The sequence below is a fragment of the Dreissena polymorpha genome, chromosome 1, assembly GCF_020536995.1.
Source record: "Dreissena polymorpha isolate Duluth1 chromosome 1, UMN_Dpol_1.0, whole genome shotgun sequence".
Taxonomy (NCBI): Eukaryota; Metazoa; Mollusca; class Bivalvia; order Myida; family Dreissenidae; genus Dreissena; species Dreissena polymorpha.
Genome location: NC_068355.1, coordinates 109,924,867 through 109,948,245, shown reverse-complemented (window position 1 = coordinate 109,948,245; position 23,379 = coordinate 109,924,867). Strand labels below are relative to the sequence as shown.

General features: G+C 37.8%; 1 protein-coding gene and 1 long non-coding RNA gene across 3 annotated transcripts in view; one reads left to right on the top strand and one right to left on the bottom strand.

Moving 5' to 3' along the window:
- The window catches only part of LOC127843685 (sphingomyelin phosphodiesterase 4-like), an 84,324-nt gene extending 63,347 nt beyond the window's left edge, over positions 1–20,977 (bottom strand). For both annotated transcript variants that reach the window (XM_052373403.1, XM_052373412.1), the window contains exon 1: positions 20,926–20,977. In XM_052373403.1, the coding sequence (XP_052229363.1) occupies positions 20,926–20,964 (39 nt within the window). In that variant the 5' untranslated portion in view covers positions 20,965–20,977. The remainder of the gene's footprint in view (positions 1–20,925) is intronic.
- LOC127844235 (uncharacterized) lies at positions 15,724–16,476 on the top strand. The gene is made up of 2 exons (XR_008032635.1): positions 15,724–15,844; positions 16,284–16,476. It is a non-coding gene; the product is annotated as an uncharacterized LOC127844235 (long non-coding RNA).
- Positions 20,978–23,379: the final 2,402 nt, after the last annotated feature.

Sequence of the window (23,379 nt, the reverse complement as noted above, 5' to 3'; positions counted from 1 at the left end):
ACAGGTCAAAAGAGTTAGTGAAAATGTGGTTACTGGTTATCTGCAACTCATCTTGCTACCAGTTGTTTATAACAAGAGCACCGCATAACGGGTGCCATGCTCGGCTGCGAAAGCTTGTCAGAATTTAATTAATTTTTTTTCAGAGGTCACAGTGACCTTGACCTTTGACCTAGTGACCCAACAAGAGATGTGTTTGTCAGAAATACAATGCCCCCTACTGCGCCGCATTGATATATAATTTCTATTTATCTGTGGTTTAAAGTGTCCAATCCAACTGGGGGGGTGGGGGTGGGGAGGGTCTCACAGTCAATTAAGACCATGTCAGACATCACTGACAACCAAGGCCTGTGGTTTAAAAGTGATCATAATCAGAGTTTTCTTTTCTTTTTCATAAAATAAAACCAGAGTTTGTTTTTTTTGTTTTTTTTTCATAAAATAAAACCAGAGTTTTTTTTCTTTTTCATAAAATAAAACCAGAGTTGGTCATTTATCTATGGACATAAGTCCACAGGTCTGTAATGTACATCAAAGAAATTATCATTATATCATTTTAAAAAAAAACTTTGAAAAATCAATCATTTGAGTTATAAATAATCAAAATAATATATCTGTTAGTAACTGTGAAAAGAACTTCAATTCTTGGTAAAGTAATATATAATATGAGATTTATAATTATATAAATTACTTCCCTTGAAAATAATTGTCTGTAACAAATCTCTATTTTTAGTAGCAAATAATTTAAAGCCACTATACTGTGACTGTAGCTTCACCACTCAAAATGTGCAGCTCCATGAGATACACATGCATGCCAAATATATAAAGTGGCTATGTTCAATATTGAATAATTTTCTCCTTTTTTAAAGCTTATTACTTCCCTTAAATCTGTATTTTTTACCATAGACCGTAAAGGATGACCTTGACCTTTTACCACAATGTGTTTGTCAGAAACACAATGCCGCCTACTGCGCCGCTTTGATTTATTTAACAAAAATATATACGTGGGCAGGTCAGATAACTATGTCCATTTAAAGCTTATTACTACCCTTGACTTTGTTTTGTCAACCCTAGACCTTGAAGGATGATGTTCATCTTGAAATTTTACCACTCAAAATGTGCAGCTCCATGAGAAACACATGCATGCCAAATATCAAGGTGCTATCTTCAATATTTAAAAAGTTACGGCCAATCTTAAAGTTTTAGCACGACGCCTACGATGGACGGCAGACGACGAGCTGGCTATGACAATAGCTCAGGTTTTCTCCAAAACAGCCTCGCTAAAAATATATTTTATATTCGATATTTTACATGACTCACCCAGTCCTCTATGCCGAAATGATCCGTAAAACAAAATTGTGTCTTTGTGTCGTATGAACGAATCTGCACTAAAACTAAATTTAGGTTAACATTGTACATGCATGATCAGTTGTCAAATGAAAGTATGGTTGATATTCCAATTCTTTTTTTTTTCTCTTTCCGGGATATTGTTTTAGTATGTTGATGCTGCATTAACAAATATAAGTGTATATGAAGTGAAAACAGCAAAAATAAACAACGGTTGCGATTGACACCTATAAACTGTTAGATGCCCATGATATCACTTTAAGTATTATGTTAATTTTGTTTTGACACTGTCTGTACTTACAATTTTCCTTTTCAGTGAATGACAATATTAAAGAATTCTATAGACAAGTGAAAAAACGGACATAGTGCAAACTGAACTGTCTGTGCATGCATATTGATAGCACGTGATTATAAGTGACACATATATAAAATAAATCTATAATGTTTGCATTTTTCGCAAACATTATTAAATGGTTTTAACCTCGTTGTGGTCAACAAAAATGCTTGTTTTAACAATATTGTTCCGTAGACTTACTTACACTTTTTACAGGACTAGGCCTTACTCAATGACGGTTTTTTATTTTACCAGTACCGGGCCGCTCAATACGTTCTATGTTAAGCATTAAAATAATAAATATTTAAAGCGTATAGGTATTAAGCTCTTTAATAGGATCCGGACTTTCATTCCCACTGACTATCTTTCCTATGCTAATTTTGACAAAGCAGATATTCGTTCCTACGTTGTTTTGACTAACTGGACATTCGTTCTAACGTTATTTGGACAACCCGGACAGTCCTTCCTACATTATTTTGACAGTCCTGATATTCTTTCCTTCATAACTTTCACGCCCGGACATTCGCTCCTACATGATTTTTACATCCAGACATTGGTTCGTACAATTATAGGCAATACCTTCAGGGGTTTTTCTGCCTATTTTGGGAAAAGGAGTCTGACCAAATTGGGAATTTTTTATCGACAAAATTGGCCATTTTGGGAATTTTTGCTTTGATGAAACGGCTCATTTGGGAAAAAATTGTGAATTTATCATGCTAAAATAATTCAGTGGTTTAACAAATAAATTTGTTTTTATTTGTAACTTTGTCTTCTTTATATAAAAAAGATGCAATATTGGGCATGTTCAACGTTTATTCAAGTACTGCAGTTTTGTTTTTCAGTTACAGTTACACTCTGATATAAGAACTGTACAGTCAAAACCTTATAGCAGATATTTTTTACCAAAACAAACACTGGTTAGTCACACAAGTTATAAGACACTTCATTCTTAAAAAGAAAAAAAAAAAAATTTTTTTTATGGAAATAGGGATTTTTTTTAATAATTTCGGTTTGGGATCGGGTCCGTTTGCTTTGGGAGTGCCTCCGTTTTCCGGAGGCGCAGACAGTGCTGAAAAATCCCTGACCTTAACTGTGAAAACAATATGTACGTCATGTATACATGTATATAGTAATGGGCAACTCCCTTAAATTCACTGCCAACATGGAACTTCTAACGAACTAACGCGGTCAGCCTGTGCTATGTTTCTAAGGTAGCCAGTAGGCTAAGAAACACACGTCTAAGTCTACACTAGAGTGACAATGCAGTTAAAAATGCCCAGATATCCACAAGATTTCGCTAATAACAGATCTCCATGTTAGTCGATATATTCCAATAACTTTTATCATTGATAGATATTATTCTCATGCTCACTAAAAATTGTTAAACCTGAATAAAAATATACAAATATTAATTGTAGCACACACTTTAATGACATATTAAAAAATCCGGTTAAAAATTACCAAGAGTGAAATATTCATTTAGAAAAAAAGTGATAATAATGACCAGAATAGCATTAATGTAAGAACCAAAGTCCGGGCTGTCAAAATGATGTAGGAACCATTGTCCGCATTGTCAAAATAACATAGGAACGAACGTCCACCTGTGTCAAAATAAGCGTAGGAACGAACTTCATTCTTTTTATAATTATGATGAAACTGGCATATATCTATAAAGTATTTAGTTTCTGATAATCTGTAAGACTCATTTTCAATTTGAGTATTTTGCGTCGTAAATTAGTCCTAGAAATGACTACGCAATACTACTACCAGAAGAAGACATGTCTGCATGTAGGTATCATAAATCATCTTTAATGGCCAGACATCTGCTGCCCGTGGCTTATGAAAAAAACTAGTTGTTATTAATATTTGTGGGCACAGTATCTGATCATGAGATAATGGGTTTGTGCTGATCACAGGGGCAATAAAACCACAGATCTATCAATAAACAAGATAATTGATCGATCTTTGATTAAACACTGTGATAAAAAATGCTCAAATGCAGAGACTCAAAATGTGTGTAAAAAATGGAATGAACTAAGTACTTAATTCAAGAACATTTATTTACCGGGTAATGCAGATCATTTAAAATGGGAAGTATATATTGTTACTAATTCTTACAATCTCATCTTGTCACTGTGTTGACAATATCATTATCCCTTATTATCAAAGTATCTGCCCTCCTCATTGTATCATGCCTTTGATGAAAACATCACAAGAAGTGCTGGGCAGTACATATTTTTCCATTTTTAGAAGTTTTGCACTTTTGTTGAATTTGTGACATTCTGCCTAATTGGACTGTTCAACGCCTTGCCTATGAGTGCACTGCGAATTAACAAAAACTGTCACGTGACCACAAAAATCAAAGTCAGTAGTCATTTTTTTACAACAAACAGCCGCGCAAGGTAGGTTTTTTACCAACATCTTTGCTGATCATCCTCTGACTTTCATACGACCTAGTGCAGGCAATATGGCATGCATATAGCTTCCGAATGGTATATCACGCATTTGTGTGTTGCTCTGGTTTTCGAGAACACTTCCACACAAATTTTCGATTTAAGAAGCAAACGTCAGTAGTAAAATTACAAAAAGTCAGTGTTCTCGAAAATTAGCGATCACAGAACTGTCTATGCTTTACCGGACGAACATATATTACATATGTCTATGCATAAGCAAACAAAAATATCTATCGGATAATAAATAAACGTTTAAAGAGTGAAAACAAATATGGCAAACGTCAGCAGTACGTTTAGGAATGGCAAACGTCAGTAGCAAAAATATGCAAGTAAACAAATACATGTATATGCAGGGTTTTCCTTTGACCTTTTAGGGACTACCACTTCTATGTTTACTTATATAATGACATTTACTTAAGCAAGTATTATATTAATGTTAAAATAGATTTAGAAGCTTGATAGTATTTATGACCACGCACACGTTAGCACTGCAACTGTGCCGTATACATTAATGTGTACGAAAAGTGAAAAAGTTCCTTAGAAAGTTGACATTCGTGACCGAATATGGCAAATGATATGGTGCGAGCGCGACACGCATGTGTGTGTTGTACATGTAAATTTTCCTAAGAGTGGTCACCCGCTGTTATAAGTTATAAAGATATGCCGTAAAATGGTTACATTACATTTTACTATGACTATTTTAAAATTTTAAATTCATTTTGAATTGCTAATTGTAGTAATAGATAATTATCCCGCCAACATTACATTTTTAAAAACTATCCAAAGTTTATATCTTCGAATAATTTGTTTATATTATACATGAGCTGTGTTTAGTTTCCGAACACAATGCATAGTGTTTATGTAGTATATTAAACCTGTTTACAGATATGTCAAATGTGTGTCGTTTTTGCGGAGACGCCCTCAAAACCACGTGGGGGCTTAAACGGCACAAGGACAGGCACCGCGGCTTGTCAAAGTATTCTTGCTGTGAGAAGCAATTTAGTACAAAAGAGGACCTCACCAGACACATGTAAGTATTTGTTAAGTAAATAGCAAGAAGCATTAACCGGCATTACAATAAGTTTCCGAACATGTTCATATTAACACTAAATCATTTAAAATTCCTTTAATTAAATGGACTGTGTCACTATAGGGCCCCAACAACTCTGAAATGAAAAATATACGATTATTTAGTAATTAATGTTTATTTTGTTAATGTTTATAATGAGATTTTTTTGTCTAAAAGTGTCGAGGCATTTTAAGAGGAAATTGTAAACTCTATTATTCTGGTTGTTAATCTATACTGTTTAATATTCTGTATAACATTAACAGTTGCGTAGAAACCTGACGTCGTGAGCTTGAACCCCGCTTTATGTTTACATTCTTTAGAAATGTTATCGATTGTCAAACGTTTTAATGCCAATTAAATTATAGCATTTAAAAAAAAAAAAATGTTAAGCTATTTGTGGCTTGGAGTTCACAAGATTCAAATTCAGTCGGAAATGCATATCTTTTGGGGAATATAAACATGAATTTTTAAGCCGACAACGACTGATTTAGCGTTAAAATTCCTGAGTACGTTTTAGTGTATTTACCGTACCCGGGGTACATGTAAGTATACTTAAGTGTACCCAGGTACATGTGAGTAGTACCCAAGCCGACAATGACCAATCGAGTGTGAGTAAACAAATTGTATACTAGAACCTTAAACTGTTTTGAAACAAAAACTTGAGTTTGATGTTGTTTACGTTGACAAAAGCATATACATGAGGCTAAGCTGAAAGAAACAACAAACACCTTAGCAGTTTTGACAATACACAGAAATCATCATAGACACCCTTTAAATGATACTCAAATTTTACAGAAAATATTTAAACAAGTAAAAAAGTATAAGTCACAAATCAATAAGATTGCATATTATTTTATTAACAATAGCTCATTTTTGTTGTTTCAGAATTTATATATGTTGTGCATAATGACATAAATCTTAACTTGTTATATCTAATTTAAATCTACATTAGCATAAATTATATTGTTTTCATATGTTCGGTAGCTGTGGTATTTCGATAATTTTACTCTTGTTAAATCGGCACTGAACTATCGGTCAGATCGAAGCCGACCAAGTATTTCTACGAGTTCGAGAAGTATTTTCTTGTAGTTATGTTGGCAAGTAGCCGTTTGTGGTCATTTTTCGTCACGAGGCAACCTTTCCCAACAAAATGGTACATAGTTTACGAAAATCGACCGCCATTTATGCAATCAATCGCTTAAAATGTTGACGAAGGTGATTTTTCTGTGTCAAGAGATACCTACCTTGTATATATATATGATATCAGAAAAAGAAAAAAAATCCTTTTTTTTTGTCAATATGATAAAAAAATGTTGTTTTATGACAAATTGATGGTGTTAAAGTGACTTGGCCCACGCCGAATACCTGTGGCCTGCACTAGGTCGTATGAAAGTCAGAGGATGATCAGCCAAGATATTGGAAACAAGAAATATCTTTTAAAAAAGATATATGGTTGTGATAGTTAAATGAATGAGATCAAGGATAGCGAATGTCTTTTTTCTGTGCAGTTCTTAGCTGCATCACACGCAATATGGGATGTTACACGGAGTTTTCGTGGCTTATTTTACATTATTACATATTGCTGGTCATAAACCTAAAGATACAAAACAGAAAACCAAAATAAGAATGTAAGTGAAATTAAAACATATGAGTCAACTGGCCACATCCGAAGTATCCGTATTTATGGGCGCGTTCTTCGAACAAACCTGTTTTAGTGGCTAGTCTGGCATTGCTATTTGATTCGATTATTAACAGTATCGAGAATCATCGCGCTCATGCTTAATACATTAGTCAATATGGTGGAATAATTATTGTTAAATTAATCAAAAATAATATTTATCATTGTATTGTTAAAAACACATTAAGAATCTATTATTGACATACCATAATTATATTGCTGAATATCTTCATTCAACATACCGTAGGCTTCCATGTACATTGATACAACGCTATCCTGGCTGCTAAATTGGTAAAAATATGTTGTGTAATCGTAAATAATCAAAATGGCCGCCATGTTTTTTTCAAGAAAACTACCACCCTATAATCGTACAGACTGAGGGGCCATTGTCGAAACAACAAGAAGTCGCTACTGGTACAGTACACTCCACGCGTTTTCCCCAAAAAACGCGCTCCCTCCGCGTTTTTTTTCTGCTAGCGAGTGTTCACGCGGCGTTGAGAGAGCGAGGTGAACTCGATAAAACACTCGGCGTTACGCCGCGTTCGCTAATTCCCGCGGCGTGTATTACTTTAGCCTTGTCGGTAAATGCAGACAATTTCCGTTCTTATCAGTGACCGCCGCGCAACGCCGCGTTAGCAGTGTGCTGCTGGGCATGCCAAAAAATAAAAACATTGTTATAATAATTTGTTTAAATACATAATAAAAACATAATTTTTATACGTATTAATTTTCTATACAAGTATCTTTTTTATACATGTACTACAGTATTTAAAGCGGGTATATACGATTTTTTATATGTGTTTATTTGTAATATATTGATAAAATATGTTACAAGTACACAAAATAGACAAGAAAAATTATACATTAAAGCCGAATTTCATAAAAATGCAGCAAAGACAAATTAGCGGCCCGAGCCGATTGTGACGAACATATTTTCCTACAATAACCGAAGCATTCGTCTTTGTATTAGGATTGGAGTTAGTGTGCGTGTGTCGTATGAATAGATTTCGTTGCAGAAATTCAAATAAACCGTTAAACTAAGTTTAGATTCACATTGTACATGTATGATATACATGCTGGCGAATTCGGCTGTACAGCCGTTTTCAATTTGAGAATTAAATATCTGGCATATTTCGCATTTTTCGACACATGTTCTTCTTAACTTTTATTTTAATTTATATTGAAATATATATATAATTTGTTTTTTACACATTTTATATAAATTCATTAATATTTGACAAAATCGTATATACCCGCTTTAAACAATTTATTATAACAATGTTTTTATTTTTTGGCATGCCCAGTAGCACACTGCTAACGCGGCGTTGAGCGGCGGTCACTGATAAGAACGGAAATTGTCTGCATTTACCGACTAGGCTAAAGTAATACACGCCGCGGGAATTAGCGAACGCGGCGTAACGCCGAGTGTTTTATACGAGTTCACCTCGCTCTCTCAACGCCGCGTGAACACTCGCTAGCAGAAAAAAACCCGCGGAGGGAGCGCGTTTTTTGGGGAAAACGCGTGGAGTGTACTGTACTCTGACATTCACACACTGGCCGCGAATTGACCCAATACCTCGCGGGTTGAAATGCAATGCATTAAATTGAGGCCTCGCTTCCACTGCTCTTTTTACTTTTTCATATTAACAATAACATGTTGACAGGAATATGGAAGTAAGTACTAAATATTAGAACATAGCCTTCAAGTACAAACGCATTTGCCATACATGCCATAATTGTTTAGGTCCAAAGCGGGACATTCCATAAAAAATTGTCGGGACATTTGACCCAAAAGCGGGACACCTAAAACGTTTTATCATGCCACCTTTACTGTAGTCAGTATAGTACTAACAAATACTCGTGATACTTTTATTCAAGACATAAAACATCTGATATGAAGCATGGAATCTAAAACATAACAATAACAGTTTTATAAAATAAGACAATAGCAAACAACGAGGATAATATTCATCTTTTTAAAGTACAAAATCTAGAACATTACGACAACAACACTCATTATATTAATTTCAATGGCAAACATTAACGCAGGGAGGCTATCCAGTACACTGAAAGTACGGGTTACAGTAAACTATCTACCAAACAGTTACATCAGTTACACACGGAATGCGCGGCCGTACACATTTCAGAGGTAGGTTTTTGGTGGAAGCAAACCGTCTTTGTGTTCATTTTAACTCTCAACAACGCCTCAACCGTTTTTACACCAACAAAAACAAAAGGACAAAAGAAGTCTATGGATGCTTTACTCGAAGTGTGATGTTTGGTTTTCGCCTCTCCACTTTCCTTTAGTTACTTGCCGCTACACTGCTTTGCGCGGTTGAGCCTCGTTCTCGTTTCGTTACATGGCATGGCGATTAGTCAATTTTCACTGTTGTATTTCGTTTATCGTGTTGTCTTGGCCTATTATGGTGTAAGTTTTGGTCGTTATCACTATTTTGTATAATTCCCTACATGTTTTTAATAGTATATTTTGCTGTAATCACTCCTACTGAGTACAATCCCGTCATTTAGTTTGGGCGAATCATTCGCACCCTGTCATGGCTCGTACCTAGCTTTATTAGAATTTCTTGTTTATTAAGATTGCTGTAGTTCAGATTTAATATAGAATGTTGTATACCTTTTCTATGTAACAGTATCTATTAATTATTAATTACTGTCTTCGTCAGCCTGTATATTTAATATTTTTCCGACACGATAAGCATTAATATGTTAATATGTCTAGTCATGAAGTGTTCACTAAGAGTTCAATTTTGATATATTTCTCGGTCATAATAAGTATTCTGTCTAGTCACGTACAGTATTATACATTTATTGTTTGATTTATTTCCAGTATTTTACCATCAAGTTGGAGCGTAAACAGAAGAAAATCTTTAATTAGAAATCGTCTTGTTCTTTTATCGCCCCAACCCTTGTTAGCTATCTGGAGGCTTTCCTTTGCATAATCCAGAATAGTAAAATAACCCTTTATTATGGTACTTCAAGAACATCTCGCCTTCGTTGATGGTTCGTCTTCATGAGGAGATCAAATAGGCAGCGATCATTGACTTTTAAAGCCATGGAGTTATTCAAGAAAAAGGTTGAAGACTTCTACACACGTTTTAGGGGTGCCATTTATGACTTAACTGAATATGTTAAAAAGGACCCGGGTTTATCAGTTAACAGCGACATTTCAGCTTTGAATAAGTGCAGAGACAATGCAAGTGACCTTTATGTTGTTGTTCAGCAATCCTACAGTGAATTCATGAAATTTCTTGAATCAACAAAAACTTTTGAAAGTGAAGCTGAAATAATTTATGTTGACAATATGTTCATGGAATGTGAGAGTCAAGTAAAAGAATACTTGAGACAAATTAAACTTCTACGCTCTGAAAAGATTGAAGTTATGTCAAATGTATCGTCTACAAGTGACTCATTTACGACAATTATGTTGAAAAAGGCAGCTGAAGCTAAAGCAGCAAAGTTGAAGCTAGAATTTGCGGCAAAAGAGATGGAACTGAAAAAGCAGAGAACATCTGCTTTGTTAAAACAAGCCGACCTGGATGCTGAAATAGAAATGCTTCACCAACTAAAAGAGGCAGCCACTCTTGCGGTTGAAGCAGAGGAATTGAGAAAGATGTGTAACACATCAAATTCTGCAGGTTCTGTCAGTTTGCAACTACCAAATGAGCAAGAAGACAAAATGAACTCAGTCAAAAATTACATTGAGAAACATCGACCATTATATTCGCAACAAATGAGCACGTTTAATGAACATAACAACATCAGTCAGTTTCTGTTGAGAAAAGACCTCATCTCCAATTTTAACGATTGTTCGGACAACTACCGGGCCTGGAAGGCAAGTTTTAAGTCAGTTTGTGAAGAAATGAACTTAAATAGCAATGAAGAAACTGACTTATTGGTGAATTATCTCGGCCCCACATCGAAGAAATATGCGCTTAGTCTGAGGAGTGCTTACCTGCATGATTCGGACGAGGCTGTTGCCAAAATTTGGGCTCGTTTGGATGAGCGATATGGATCAGCTGAAACCGTAATGAACACTATAAACGTAAAATAAAAACAATTCCCTCGCCTCACCAACAAAGATGTAACCAAGTTGTTTGACCTTGCTGACATATTAGCTGAAGTTGAGGGTTTAATGGAAAATCCAAGCTACGCAGCAAGCTTTGCATACTTCAACTCGGCTGTGGGTGTTAATCCGATCATTGCAAAGCTCCCATACAATTTACAGCAAAGATGGATCTCTCGTGCTGCTGCATATAAATAATCGCATAAGGTACCTTTTCCGCCGTTTTCGTTTTTTGCGGATTTCATCAAGAAAAAAAGCATCGTGTTCAATGACTCGAGTTTCAAGTTTGACACGGATCAACCAGGTTCAACCACTTCTAGAATGGGTGAAAGTGGAAGATCGGTGACTACCAAAAAAACTGAATTTGAACCAAGATCTATGAAGGAAACAGCGTGTCCTATCCATCATTCGGGCCACCACTTGTCAAAGTGTCACACTTTCACCGGTATGACCCATGAAGAAAAAAGGAAAGTGTTAAATAAAGACAGATTGTGTCTCAGGTGCTTTAGTAAAGATCATTCTGTGGCAAAATGTGTAAGTAATAATAAATGTGAAAAGTGTGGTAAAAATAATCATCACACATTGTTACATAGAGAATCAGCTCCTAAACCCTGGAGTTCTCAAGGCGGGGAGCAGAAGCAGCAGGATGCAAGTCGACCACAGACAAACCCTGGTGTTCAGACAAGATGCACAGAGATATGTGAAAATGGTGTGGGCAAATCATGTGCCAAAATTGGTCTAGTTAATGTTATGAATAAACAAACTCCTGATAAGGTTTTGAAATGCTATGCAATTGTTGATGACCAGAGCAATAAGTCTTTGGCAAAGTCAGAGCTCTTTGATTTTCTTGATATTGATAGCGAAACTGTTGAATATACTCTCTCTTCATGTTCAGGTGTGTCATTACAAGCAGGTAGAAAATCAGAAAATTTGTTGATACAATCTATTGATGGCAAGACTGAATTTCAATTACCTTCTATTATTGAATGCTCTGATATCCCTTCAGATAGGGATGAAATACCCTCACCTAGTGTGGCTGCCTATCACTCACATTTATCTGATGTTGCCCAACATATCCCAGAGGTAGACAAAGATGCAAAAATTTTGATGTTGCTAGGTCGCGACCTTACAAATATCCATCACGTTATTGATCAGCGCATTGGTCTGAATGGTTGCCCTTTTGCGCAGTTATTGCCCCTAGGCTGGGTCAAAATAGGAGAGGTCTGTATCGGTGAGTCGCATGTCATTAGCAATGTCCGTGTAAGCAAAACCTTTGTCGTGGGTGATGGGCGTGCCTCACTTTTACAACCATGTACTAGTAAGATAAATGTGTCTGAGAACATTGAAACAGATTTTGTAAAGCATGATTGTGACAACACGTATGTTATAGATAATGGTTGTTGTACATTGTTCAAACTATGTACTATGTCAAATCATACAGACATGTATGCATTTGATTTTGGATTCGCACTGGATGTCCGTGATGATTAACCATCACTGTCAATTGAAGATCGTGATTTCTTGTCCCTCATGGACAAAGAGTTTGTCCTAGACCCTACCAGTAAGTGGTCTGCCCCTCTACCCTTCAAACCATCAAGACCTAAACTCCCAAAGAATAGAGTGCAAGCAGAGCATAGAGCTAAAACGTTAGCTAAGAGTCTAGAAAGAAACAGTGTAAAAAGAGAACATTTCTTTGACTTTATGGGGAATCTTTTGAAAAACTCTCATGCAGAATTAGCCCCTCCCTTGTGTGACGGAGAAGAGTGTTGGTATTTGCCAATCTTTGGGGTCTATCACCCGCGCAAGCCTGATCGTGTAAGAGTTGTCTTTGATTCTTCCGCAGTGTTCAAAGGGGTCTCTCTTAACTCTGTTCTTTTACAAGGTCCAGACCTCACCAACAGCTTATTGGGAGTGTTGCTTCGTTTCAGACGAGAAGAGGTGGCCATTGTGGCTGACGTCGAGCAGATGTTTTTTTGTTTCAGTGTGACAGAAACTCACAGAAATTTTCTAAGATTTCTCTGGCATGAGGATAATGACCCCTCCAAAACATTGGTTGAATATCGTATGACTAAACATGTGTTTGGTAATAAGCCATCCCCTGCCATTGCTACTTATGGGTTGCGTAAGGCTGTAGAAAAATCTGATAAAGATGTTGTTGAGTTTGTCCATCAAGATTTTTACGTTGACAATGGTCTTGCGTCTTGTCCTACCGTTGAAGCTGCAGTAAGTTTGGTCAAACGGACCCAGAATTCACTCACTGCTACTGGAATACATCTCCATAAGATCACATCTAGCAATCCAGAGGTCTTAAAGGCTTTCCCAGAGAATGATCTTGCCCCTAGTTTAATGAAGTTTGACTTTGATCAGGAATTTCTCCCTATTTCTCAAAGTTTAGGGCTAGAATGGAGTTTAAGCCAAGATTGTTTTGTGTTCTCCAATCAATGTCAGGAAAAACTCGTAACTAAAAGAGGAATTCTGTCAACCATTAATAGCATCTTTGACCCTATGGGTTTCCTTGGTCCTGCAATTATTGAGGGTAGGTTGTTGCTGCGTGATGTCACTAACAGTGGCGTAGACTGGGACGAACCTCTTTCACATGATGTTGAGGTCAGGTGGAGTAACTGGCTTCAAAGTTTGCAGTGTTTGAACCTAGTCAAGATACCTAGAAGTTTCTTTAGGGTCTCTCTCAGTTCATTGTCTAACCTTCGACTCCATATATTTTCCGATGCTTCGGAGAAGGCAATTGCAGCGGTAGTGTTTATAGTTGGTGTAGGCTCAAATGAGAAGCACGTTAGTTTTGCTATGGGTAAGGTGAAGGTCGCCCCTACACAGAGTCATACCATCCCTCGATTAGAGCTTTGTGCTGCTGTTCTTGCAACAGAGTTGTTTGTTTTAGTTTCAGAGAATCTTCATGTAGATTTTGAAAAGGTCAGTTTTTATACTGACAGTCGTGTAGTACTCGGATAAATTTGTAGTCAGTCGCGTAGGTTTCATACCTATGTTGCAAACCGTGTACAGAAAATAAGACGGGTTAGCACTCCGCAGCAGTGGAACTATGTTTGTACTGAGAAGAATCCAGCTGATATTGGCACTAGAGGTAGTAGTCCGCTTAAGTTGAAAGACAGCCCTTGGCTGTTAGGGCCCTCATTTCTCTACGAGCACGTTTTCCAGGTACCAGAGTTTCACCCTTTAGTACACCCTCATTTAGACTCAGAAGTTCGAAGCAAGGTTGTGACCATGACAACCAGGGTTCAGGCCCCTCTGGCATTTGATTGTGATCGATTTGAGCGCTTCTCTTCATGGAGCAAGTTATTGTTAGCTATTAGCGTTCTGTTGCACATCTTTATGTCATTCAAAAAAGTTACAAAGTGCAAGAGCTGGCATGTGTGTCCTGAATCTAACTCGCTTGGGCATAAATCAAGGGCAAAAGTTGTTGTACTGAAGGCAGTACAGGCTGAAGTTTACAAAGAAGAGGTACAAAATTTGTCATTGCAGCATGATATTAATTCAAACAGTCCGATTGTATCTTTGAGTCCATTTCTTGACCAAGACGGTCTTCTTCGTGTTGGAGGACGACTCGGTCAGAGTAGACTCCCCCTGACAGAAAAACACCCCATTATCCTCCCTGGTAAACACCACATTGCGAAGCTACTGATTGCACACTTTCATGAAACTGTACAGCACCAAGGCCGTCTTTTTACAGAAGGTGCTATTAGACAAGGTGGGTACTGGATTGTTGGTGCTAAACGTGCTATCTCTTCGTACATTTACAATTGTGTCATATGTAGAAGGCTTAGGGGACGATTTGAATCTCAAAAGATGTCGGATCTACCAGTGGACAGAACTGAATCTGAGCCCCCCTTTTCTTATGTAGGTGTTGATGTATTTGGGCCCTGGCAAGTGGTTTCCCGCAAGACACGTAGCTCTCAGGCCAGTTCTAAACGTTGGGCTGTGCTTTTTACTTGTATGTTGATTCGTGCTGTGCACATAGAGGTTGTGGACTAGATGTCCAGTTCTGCATTCATAAATGCGCTCCGCCGTTTCATGGCTATTCGTGGGAAGGTGAAAGTCTTTAGATCAGACAGGGGCACGAACTTCATCGGTGCCACTGACAACATTGCAGTAAATACCATAAATGTGGAGGACCAGTTGACAAAAAACTTCTTGGGGAAGTATGACAGTGTTTGGATTTTCAATGCACCCCACAGCTCACATATGGGTGGCGCCTGGGAGCGCATGATCGGTGTTTCTAGGCGCATTTTAGATTCCATGCTGCTAAATACTCACAATCTGACCCACGATGTTCTTGTCACTTTGATGGCAGAAGTCAGTGCTATCGTAAATGCTCGGCCGATCACACCCGTTTCTTCCGACCCAGAATGTTCTGAGATTCTTAGTCCTTCTGCCCTGCTCACTATGAAACTTGACCATAGCAAACTCCCTGTAGGAGATTTCTCTATGAAAGATTTATATAGAGATCAATGGAAAAGAGTCCAGTATCTTGCCAATGAATTTTGGTTAAGGTGGAAAAAAGAATTCCTCCAGTCCCTTCAACAAAGGTCAAAGTGGAACAAAGAACAGCCCCCCTTAAAAGTTGATGATGTTGTTCTTGTTAAAGATCAAGAAGTAACCAGACATCAGTGGCCTGTTGCTAGAGTAAAAACAGTTTTTCCGAGCTCAGACGGAAAGGTTCGCAAAGTTGAGTTATGTTTAATAAGAGATGATAAACAAGTGTTCCTAACAAGACCTGTTGTCACTGGGGGCTGACGAGGTATAAGCGTAGTCCGTTTCGCTACGAAGTCGGGTATTTGTTTTACTACGAAAACATTGTGTACATACACATGACATCGAAGAACGGATTAGTGGAAATTTGTGTTTAAAACAGGTAAGATTATGCTTTTGTAATAACAAAACTCTGAATTTAAGCACAATGACATTTCATAGGTCTGTTACATCAAATTATGATTCAACTAGTGTCTGGTTTATGCGTTAAACATTAAATTTACCGCTGCTTTATCAAACCGAAGTCAAGTTTTATTTTACAAAAATGCAATTAAGGTTTACATCTATGTTTAATTGACACAATTTTACAATTTCCATATTGATGTATGTATTGTTAAGCCACTGGTGTGTTCAGAAATGTATAGGGTGACCCAGTTGTCAGAAATAAAGGCTAAATAGTATTATAATGTATGATCATGTCTCTGACAGTATACGTATATGCCTCGCTACGACAACGCTTTAGCGTGTATGCGTTCCTCACAGAGGACGTATTGGTTATCTCTCAAAGGCGAAATAAAGAACATGTTTTTTTTTAAATACAGAGTCATGGAGTGGCTGGATGTTTCCTTTGGGGAAGAGATAGTAACAACGACACAACATGATCCGAAGCGCACAGTCGACATGGTAATGCACATTATTATGATATAATTAAATTCACGACTAGGCCAAAGGAAACGATCAAAATCGAAAATCCATATATAAGACGACAGTTGAGAGTCGAGAACCTATTGTCGTCGGTCTCAATATAAATTACGCATCTTCACCTTGTGACAATCCCTTATACGTTCTTTTTGATAGAGACCGACGATAGGTTTTTAGCATACGGTATTCTTTAACAAATACTAGTAACAGTCGATGCTCGTTATGTTATCTCGAAACTCTGCTTATGTCAAAGTAAATCCCATGTCCCAACTTCGATCCTTTATCTCATACGGATTTTGATTTTTACATTTTATCTGTCAAAGCGATTTTCTTGAAAATCGGTTATCGCCAACTAATTTTGAGATGAATTTCATGTTCGTATACATGATTTTACCTGTAAAATCAACACCTGTAACAGCCGTAAGGTGTGGAAAGTAGGACCCCAATGGCACAAATCCACAATTTCCTTATCAATGTATTGTTGTTAAGGCTTGACAGTGGGTTTCTGTCACAGGTTATTGTTTACTGTGTACATGACGGCCGGTAAATTTACCTTGTGTTACAATGCGCTTAAGGTCCGGTCTCACTATGATGCCGGCGGAGCCCCGGCGCGTGATCAGGCATCTACCGGGATGAACCGGGGCCATACCGGGATGAACCGGTGCTCCACCGGATTGCACCGTAGACGACCGGGGACAACCGGGGCTGCACTGGCAAAATATTAAAATGTTAAATACCTCCGAGATGAACCGCGAGTCACCGGGAAGGACCGACAACGACCGGCGTGGCACTGTGAACAACCGGAACTGCACCGGTACGGCACCATAGCTCCACCGGGGCCCAAACAGACCCCGGCAGAGCTACGGGGAGCCTGGTGAATGCCGACAGAGTCCCGGTATAGCTACGGTACATAATTAAACCGGCGCTCTGACGGTTCCATCCCGGTTGTGTCTACATTGTCCGAAGGTACCACTGGCTCGGGAAATATCTGACAACGGGCGTGTTAATTCGTGATATCTTTCGCACATGACTTTCTGTCACTGTAGATTTTATCGGAATTATGAATTTGCCAGAAACCGGATTGAATGTAATATTTTCAGCATACTTTTTAATGTCGCCACCCATAATATTGAACGTGCGATTTCTGTATTGTACACCTGGTGCAGTGTCACAAGGCATCTCCCACATAAAGGGAACCTTTTCGTTTGGATGCTCATGCGCACAATTAAGCACAGCATCTTTTGCACTGGGAAATGGTAGTCTGCAGTAACTGCAAACTGCATGTGATATGTCCTGAAAAGGATACAGAGACTTCGTTGAGTAACCTATACATTATATTTGTACTTCGTAGCACAACCAATACATACTCTGTGCGAAACCTATACATAAAGGGACTTGTAATTTCCTTCGAAACAAAGCATTTGAATAATTAAAATACATGTTCGTAACCGTTTTTGTACTTTAAAATGTGTAATGTACAATGAATCAAAGTAACATGTCGTTTTATTCGATTTAAGCTACCGTAATTGGCTATTTTAACATAATAACCACCTTATGCATTGCTTCAAATCAAAATATTTCGATTTTACCACAAAATAAATGTACAGGCTGAAACTACGCACATTTGTTATTAGTTTGTTATTGAAAATAAGTACCTACCATTACTGGATGTTCCGTTCTCTAATCCATAAACACCAGAAAAGATGAAACTCGCCTGATTAAGTAGTGTATGTACACAATGTTTTCGTAGTAAAACATATACCCGACTTCGTAGCGAAACGGACTACGCTTATACCTCGTCAGCCCCCAGTGGTTGTGGAAACAATTTTACTTGTTAGAGGTTAGAACTGTGAACAGTGTTTTGTTGAAACTTTGTATTTTTTGACAAGTTATCAAACGTGTCAAAAGACTATGAACAACTTGATTGTTATCTAGTGAAACATATAGCAAATGTTGTGATTGGATGTGAAAGTAGTGCAGATACTACAGTATAATGAATGTTGTTGTTGTTGTTAGGTTCTGTATAAGTTTGTATTACATGTATTTCTTTTCATATTCTTATTTTTTTATGTCATTAATGTAGTCAATTTCCATAACAAAACAAAACCAAGAAATGCCATAATTTTGTGCCAGATTTCATTTGTTATAACAGAATTTTTGTGCCTGTTACAGTGTACTAAGATTTTGTTCTCTTCAGTCCGCTTCTTAAATGTTTCAGTTAAATTTTTGAAAGACTTGTATGCTATTGTAATTATGTAGAGACTCGGTTTGTTATCGCTTAGTGATATCTCGTTAGATATCAGACGGGGAGTGTGATGTTTGGTTTTCGCCTCTCCACTTTCCTTTAGTTACTTGCCGCTACACTGCTTTGCGCGGTTGAGCCTCGTTCTCGTTTCGTTACATGGCATGGCGATTAGTCGACAATTTTCACTGTTGTATTTCGTTTATCGTGTTGTCTTGGCCTATTATGGTGTAAGTTTTGGTCGTTATCACTATTTTGTATAATTCCCTACATGTTTATAATAGTATATTTTGCTGTAATCACTCCTACTGAGTACAATCCCGTCATTTAGTTTGGGCGAATCATTCGCACCCTGTCATGGCTCGTACCTAGCTTTATTAGAATTTCTTGTTTATTAAGATTGCTGTAGTTCAGATTTAATATAGAATGTTGTATACCTTTTCTATGTAACAGTATCTATTAATTATTAATTACTGTCTTCGTAAGCCTGTATATTTAATATTTTTTCGACACGATAAGCATTAATATGTTAATATGTCTAGTCATGAAGTGTTAATGCCTGATGAAATCAATAATTAGCCGATAAATCGCTGATAAGGTGTCATAAACAACACTGGTACACACAGTCTCCGCCAAACATGGTCGGACCGACGGACATGTCCTGTAAAATTTTGTAAGGTCCGGCCTTTCGGTCTAATTTACAGGACCGATTGTCCGGTAAAAAAAATAGAACGAAACTGTTGATTATTTATGTTTTTACGGCTCTGAAAGTTTTCCGCGGTATAAAAATAGCTAACGCGTCTTTCCGTTCCAACGCTCTACTCTACAGAATTGTGCGATGCACTTGATTGGTCCATTTTTTGCGTCGTTACCATATGACGAATGCTCGTCAGGACATTCTAAATCCATGACGGCCTAGTCGCTGATTAAGATAATTATAAATCTGATTATTAAATGATACAAATATCAATTTGTATGGACATAATCGAGATAGTTATAAATAATTGTGATCATCTTAATTTGCTATGTCATCATCTTGACTGTCAATGTCCCTGCGTGAAAATCAATTATCTAGGCGGCCGTCGGTTTAGGCCTTATTGACCAGATTCCTCTCTGACATGCGCACTGAGACTTAGCAACAAGAATCAACAAACGCTACCTCCGAGTTTGAAAACTGTTTGAAAAATGTTTCTACGATATTACGAGGGAGCGACTCCCGGTGGAAAACGACCGGCACCACCTGATTCTTCTGAAAAACAGAAAGAGAAGTGGAAAAAATATGAAGAAAAAATGAAAATGAAATCTTTTTGTACATAGTGCAATTATAATGATAAATGTGTTCAATAGTTTTCAGAACATGTTTTATCAAACTAAACAAGTACCATGTATGGTCGCTTTTCGTGTGATTGTATTAATATAGTTATGTAGTTGGTAGGTCCTGTAAAAAAAGAGGAGGTCCTGTATTTTTTCCCAGTTTACAGGACCTACTGTCCTGTAAAAATTTGACTAGTTTGGCGGAGACTGTACACACGATAAGTAGAATCGGATTGTTAATTGGGGGCAATAAAGGGATAATCGGGGGTAAGTGTTAGCGAAACAGAGCTTGAATAGCAAATTTTATTGGGAACTTATAGACCTTACATCGTTTTTTACAAATGTCGGGACAAATCGTCTCATATCGGGAAGGCGGGACAAAGGGCTCAAAAGCAAAGACGCTGATATGTTTCCAATGTTCTGTTGGTATACTCAAATCAGCCAATGGAATAAATTAAGTGTATTCATTCGTACCTAGCTGCGGAAATTTTATTGGACACTTACAAAGGTCAGGTAAGGTGAAAAGCTGGCTTAATACAGCTATGCCGAAAAACCTACCTTACGCGGCTGTTTGTTGTCAAAAAATGACAACTGACATTGACTTTTGTGGTCACGTGACAGTTTTTGTTCATTCACAGCACAGGGATCTTTAAAAAAAAGATTTTTTTAAAGATCCCTGTGATTCACAGTGGAGTGGAAGGATTAAAAATGGATACATGTTCAACCTCGATCTAAAATTCTGCGAGTCTTGACTACGCCCTCTTATTAATTTTGGCCGATTGTGAAAAGGGTTTTGTTGAACTGTCCGAAGAACAACTTCTTTCATTGATACAATCTCAATATTAGATACTTATAAGAAAAGATGAATAAGTCAAGTTAAGTCTGAAATATGTAACAATTTCCAAAATAAGGATTGTTCCTAATCTATAGGAATGGATGAAACTTCTGCTTGTCTACAGTTTCATCAATTGATAATATTTTTTTACCCAAACAGGCGAAATTGCAGCCGGATTGGACGCGGCCATTTTTAATTTTGAAATCAAGTTAGAACGGCCACAAAATAAAAAGGTCGTCGATATGCCTAAAAGGCCCTAATAAATATTGTTGTTGTTTTTTTCTAACAATTTAATTTGTAAAAAAAACATTATTATTGAGAACCAGAAGTGTTTTCGACCAATAACAATGCTTATAAGAAAGATTAATGTAGCAAACTCCCTGGAGTAGGAGTATTCATTCAAAAACTTAAAGGCGGTGTGGATCATGGTCAAATTTAAGAGCGAAAGACCTCCATATACTGCTCAATGCCTGCCTCATCAGTATCAAAGAAAACACCCATCTATGGCTGGGAGGAGACTAACTAACCCAAGAATGACTGGGAGAACGAATGCACTGGGCCAAGGGCTAAACACAGCACACAGTCCAAACAGCTAATGATTTTTTTTAAAGAGGCATCCCTAGACCAAATTGTAAGCCAATACTACGCAGTTTGTTGAAACACCATGGACATTCCAGTAAATGACATATTGTCTACATTTGAGCAGAAACTAAAACGGCTAATGAACCAACACAAATCATCGAAACGTCTATCTGGGATTAGCATCAAACCATGGATCACAAAAGCAAGCAAAGCTTACCACAGAAATAGAAAAAACCTCTTCATCAGACAAAGAGATAGAGTGAAGCCAAATGACCGACTTGCCAACGCAACCACTCAATTAAGAGAGATGCCGCTTGCTGGAACTACATTGAAGACCTTATAGAAACCGCTGACACAGAACAGGACAGGTAACCCAACAAACAGAAGAGGTTCTTGGCTTTCAGAAAGTCAACTAGAAAGGACAACTCTCTGATGGTCCCCTTGAAAGACAACGACAGCCTCTACAGCGATCCGTTAGACATGGCCAACATACTGAATCGGCCATACAAGTAAGTGTTCGCCCACGAGAGTGATATTAACCCAACACAAATTGGCGAACCAGCATCGACCATGCCACCAATCGTGATACATCGGCTACCTCCGGACTCCTCCGTAAGATCGACAACGAGTAGGTCAAGCGAGTTGTGTATTGTGTTATTTCTTAAAATTTGACCCAACATTTGTAAAAAGATATGTACATTTCCAGAAAGAAAATAAATTTCTGCGTTGAATAAGACAGAGTTCGTGAAAATCGCTGCACAATTGATGCAGTAATGGCTGTTCAAAGCGATGCCCTCCGTTTTCGGGTCACTTTGAGTTGAATACCTTGTTGTATATATATTTGATAAGAACTTGATTTCAGAAAAGTTGATTTTTCAGTTATTATTGGATTACTTATCATTCAATATGATGTTTTCACTGATTAATATCATAGCCATACGCTAACCATCTGTGAGAAGAACGGACCTATCAGTCAAAGTTGACTTCTTATTTAATAGGCTATGTTGTGTTCAGATGTTAGCAATTTAACAAGTAAATCGTAACATTATTTTGTAAAATCCCGACGTTTTATGTACCACTGAAATTATTTATGCACAAGTAGCTTTACAGTTTTGGCTCTTCTTCTTCTTCCATGTGATGTACTAATCTCACTCTGGAGCATACTCGTACATTTGTTATATACAAGATGATCGTGAGAGTGCAGTTAAAAGAATAAAACATTTAATATTTATAATATGTACAGTCAGGAAAGCTCAATGTTTGAATTGGAGGCCGGCCAGTCCTTCCCTGAATGACTCTGGGGTCTGTAGAACTGTGAGGTGCTTTGGTAGCTGGTTCCACAATCGAGCTCCAGAGATAAAGAAGGAGTGGCGGTAGGTGTCTGTTCTGCAGTAGGGTATCCAGTAACGGACCACTGCACCATCCATGTCTTCAAGACCACGTCCTCTTGTAGATGTGATGGATCGCCGGAGAGGATCGGTGGCTGGAATGTCGAGAAAACCATATGTGATCCGATACATCATCAGGAGTTTAGAGTGCTGGCGGCGGAGTTCTAGGGTAGGTAGCCCAAGGTCTGCGATCATCTGGCTAGTGCTGCTTGTAGTCCTGTAGTTGCCTGTGATGAATCGCGCTGCTCTTCGCTGTACAGCCTCTAACTCTTGAATACATGCCTGTGTGTGAGGGTCCCAAGCTGCTGATGCGTAGTCGAGGACAGGTCTGACTAGTGACTTATAGCACTGCAACTTTATGTCTTTTGGGCAGCTTGAGAGGTTTCTGCGGAGGAAGGCGAGAGAGTTATTGGCAGACTTAGTGCGGCTGTCCACATGTGGTTTCCAGGAAAGATCACTGGCAAGTGTCACGCCTAAGTACTTTCCTGTCTTGACTAAGGCCAGCTGGTGCCCGTGGATGCTGTAGTCTGCTTGAGTCGGGGTTCGCTTTCTTGTGATCCTCAGAACCTCACATTTGTCGGGGTTGAAGGACATCTTCCAAGTTGTTTCCCACTCCTAGAGGGCATTGAGGTCAT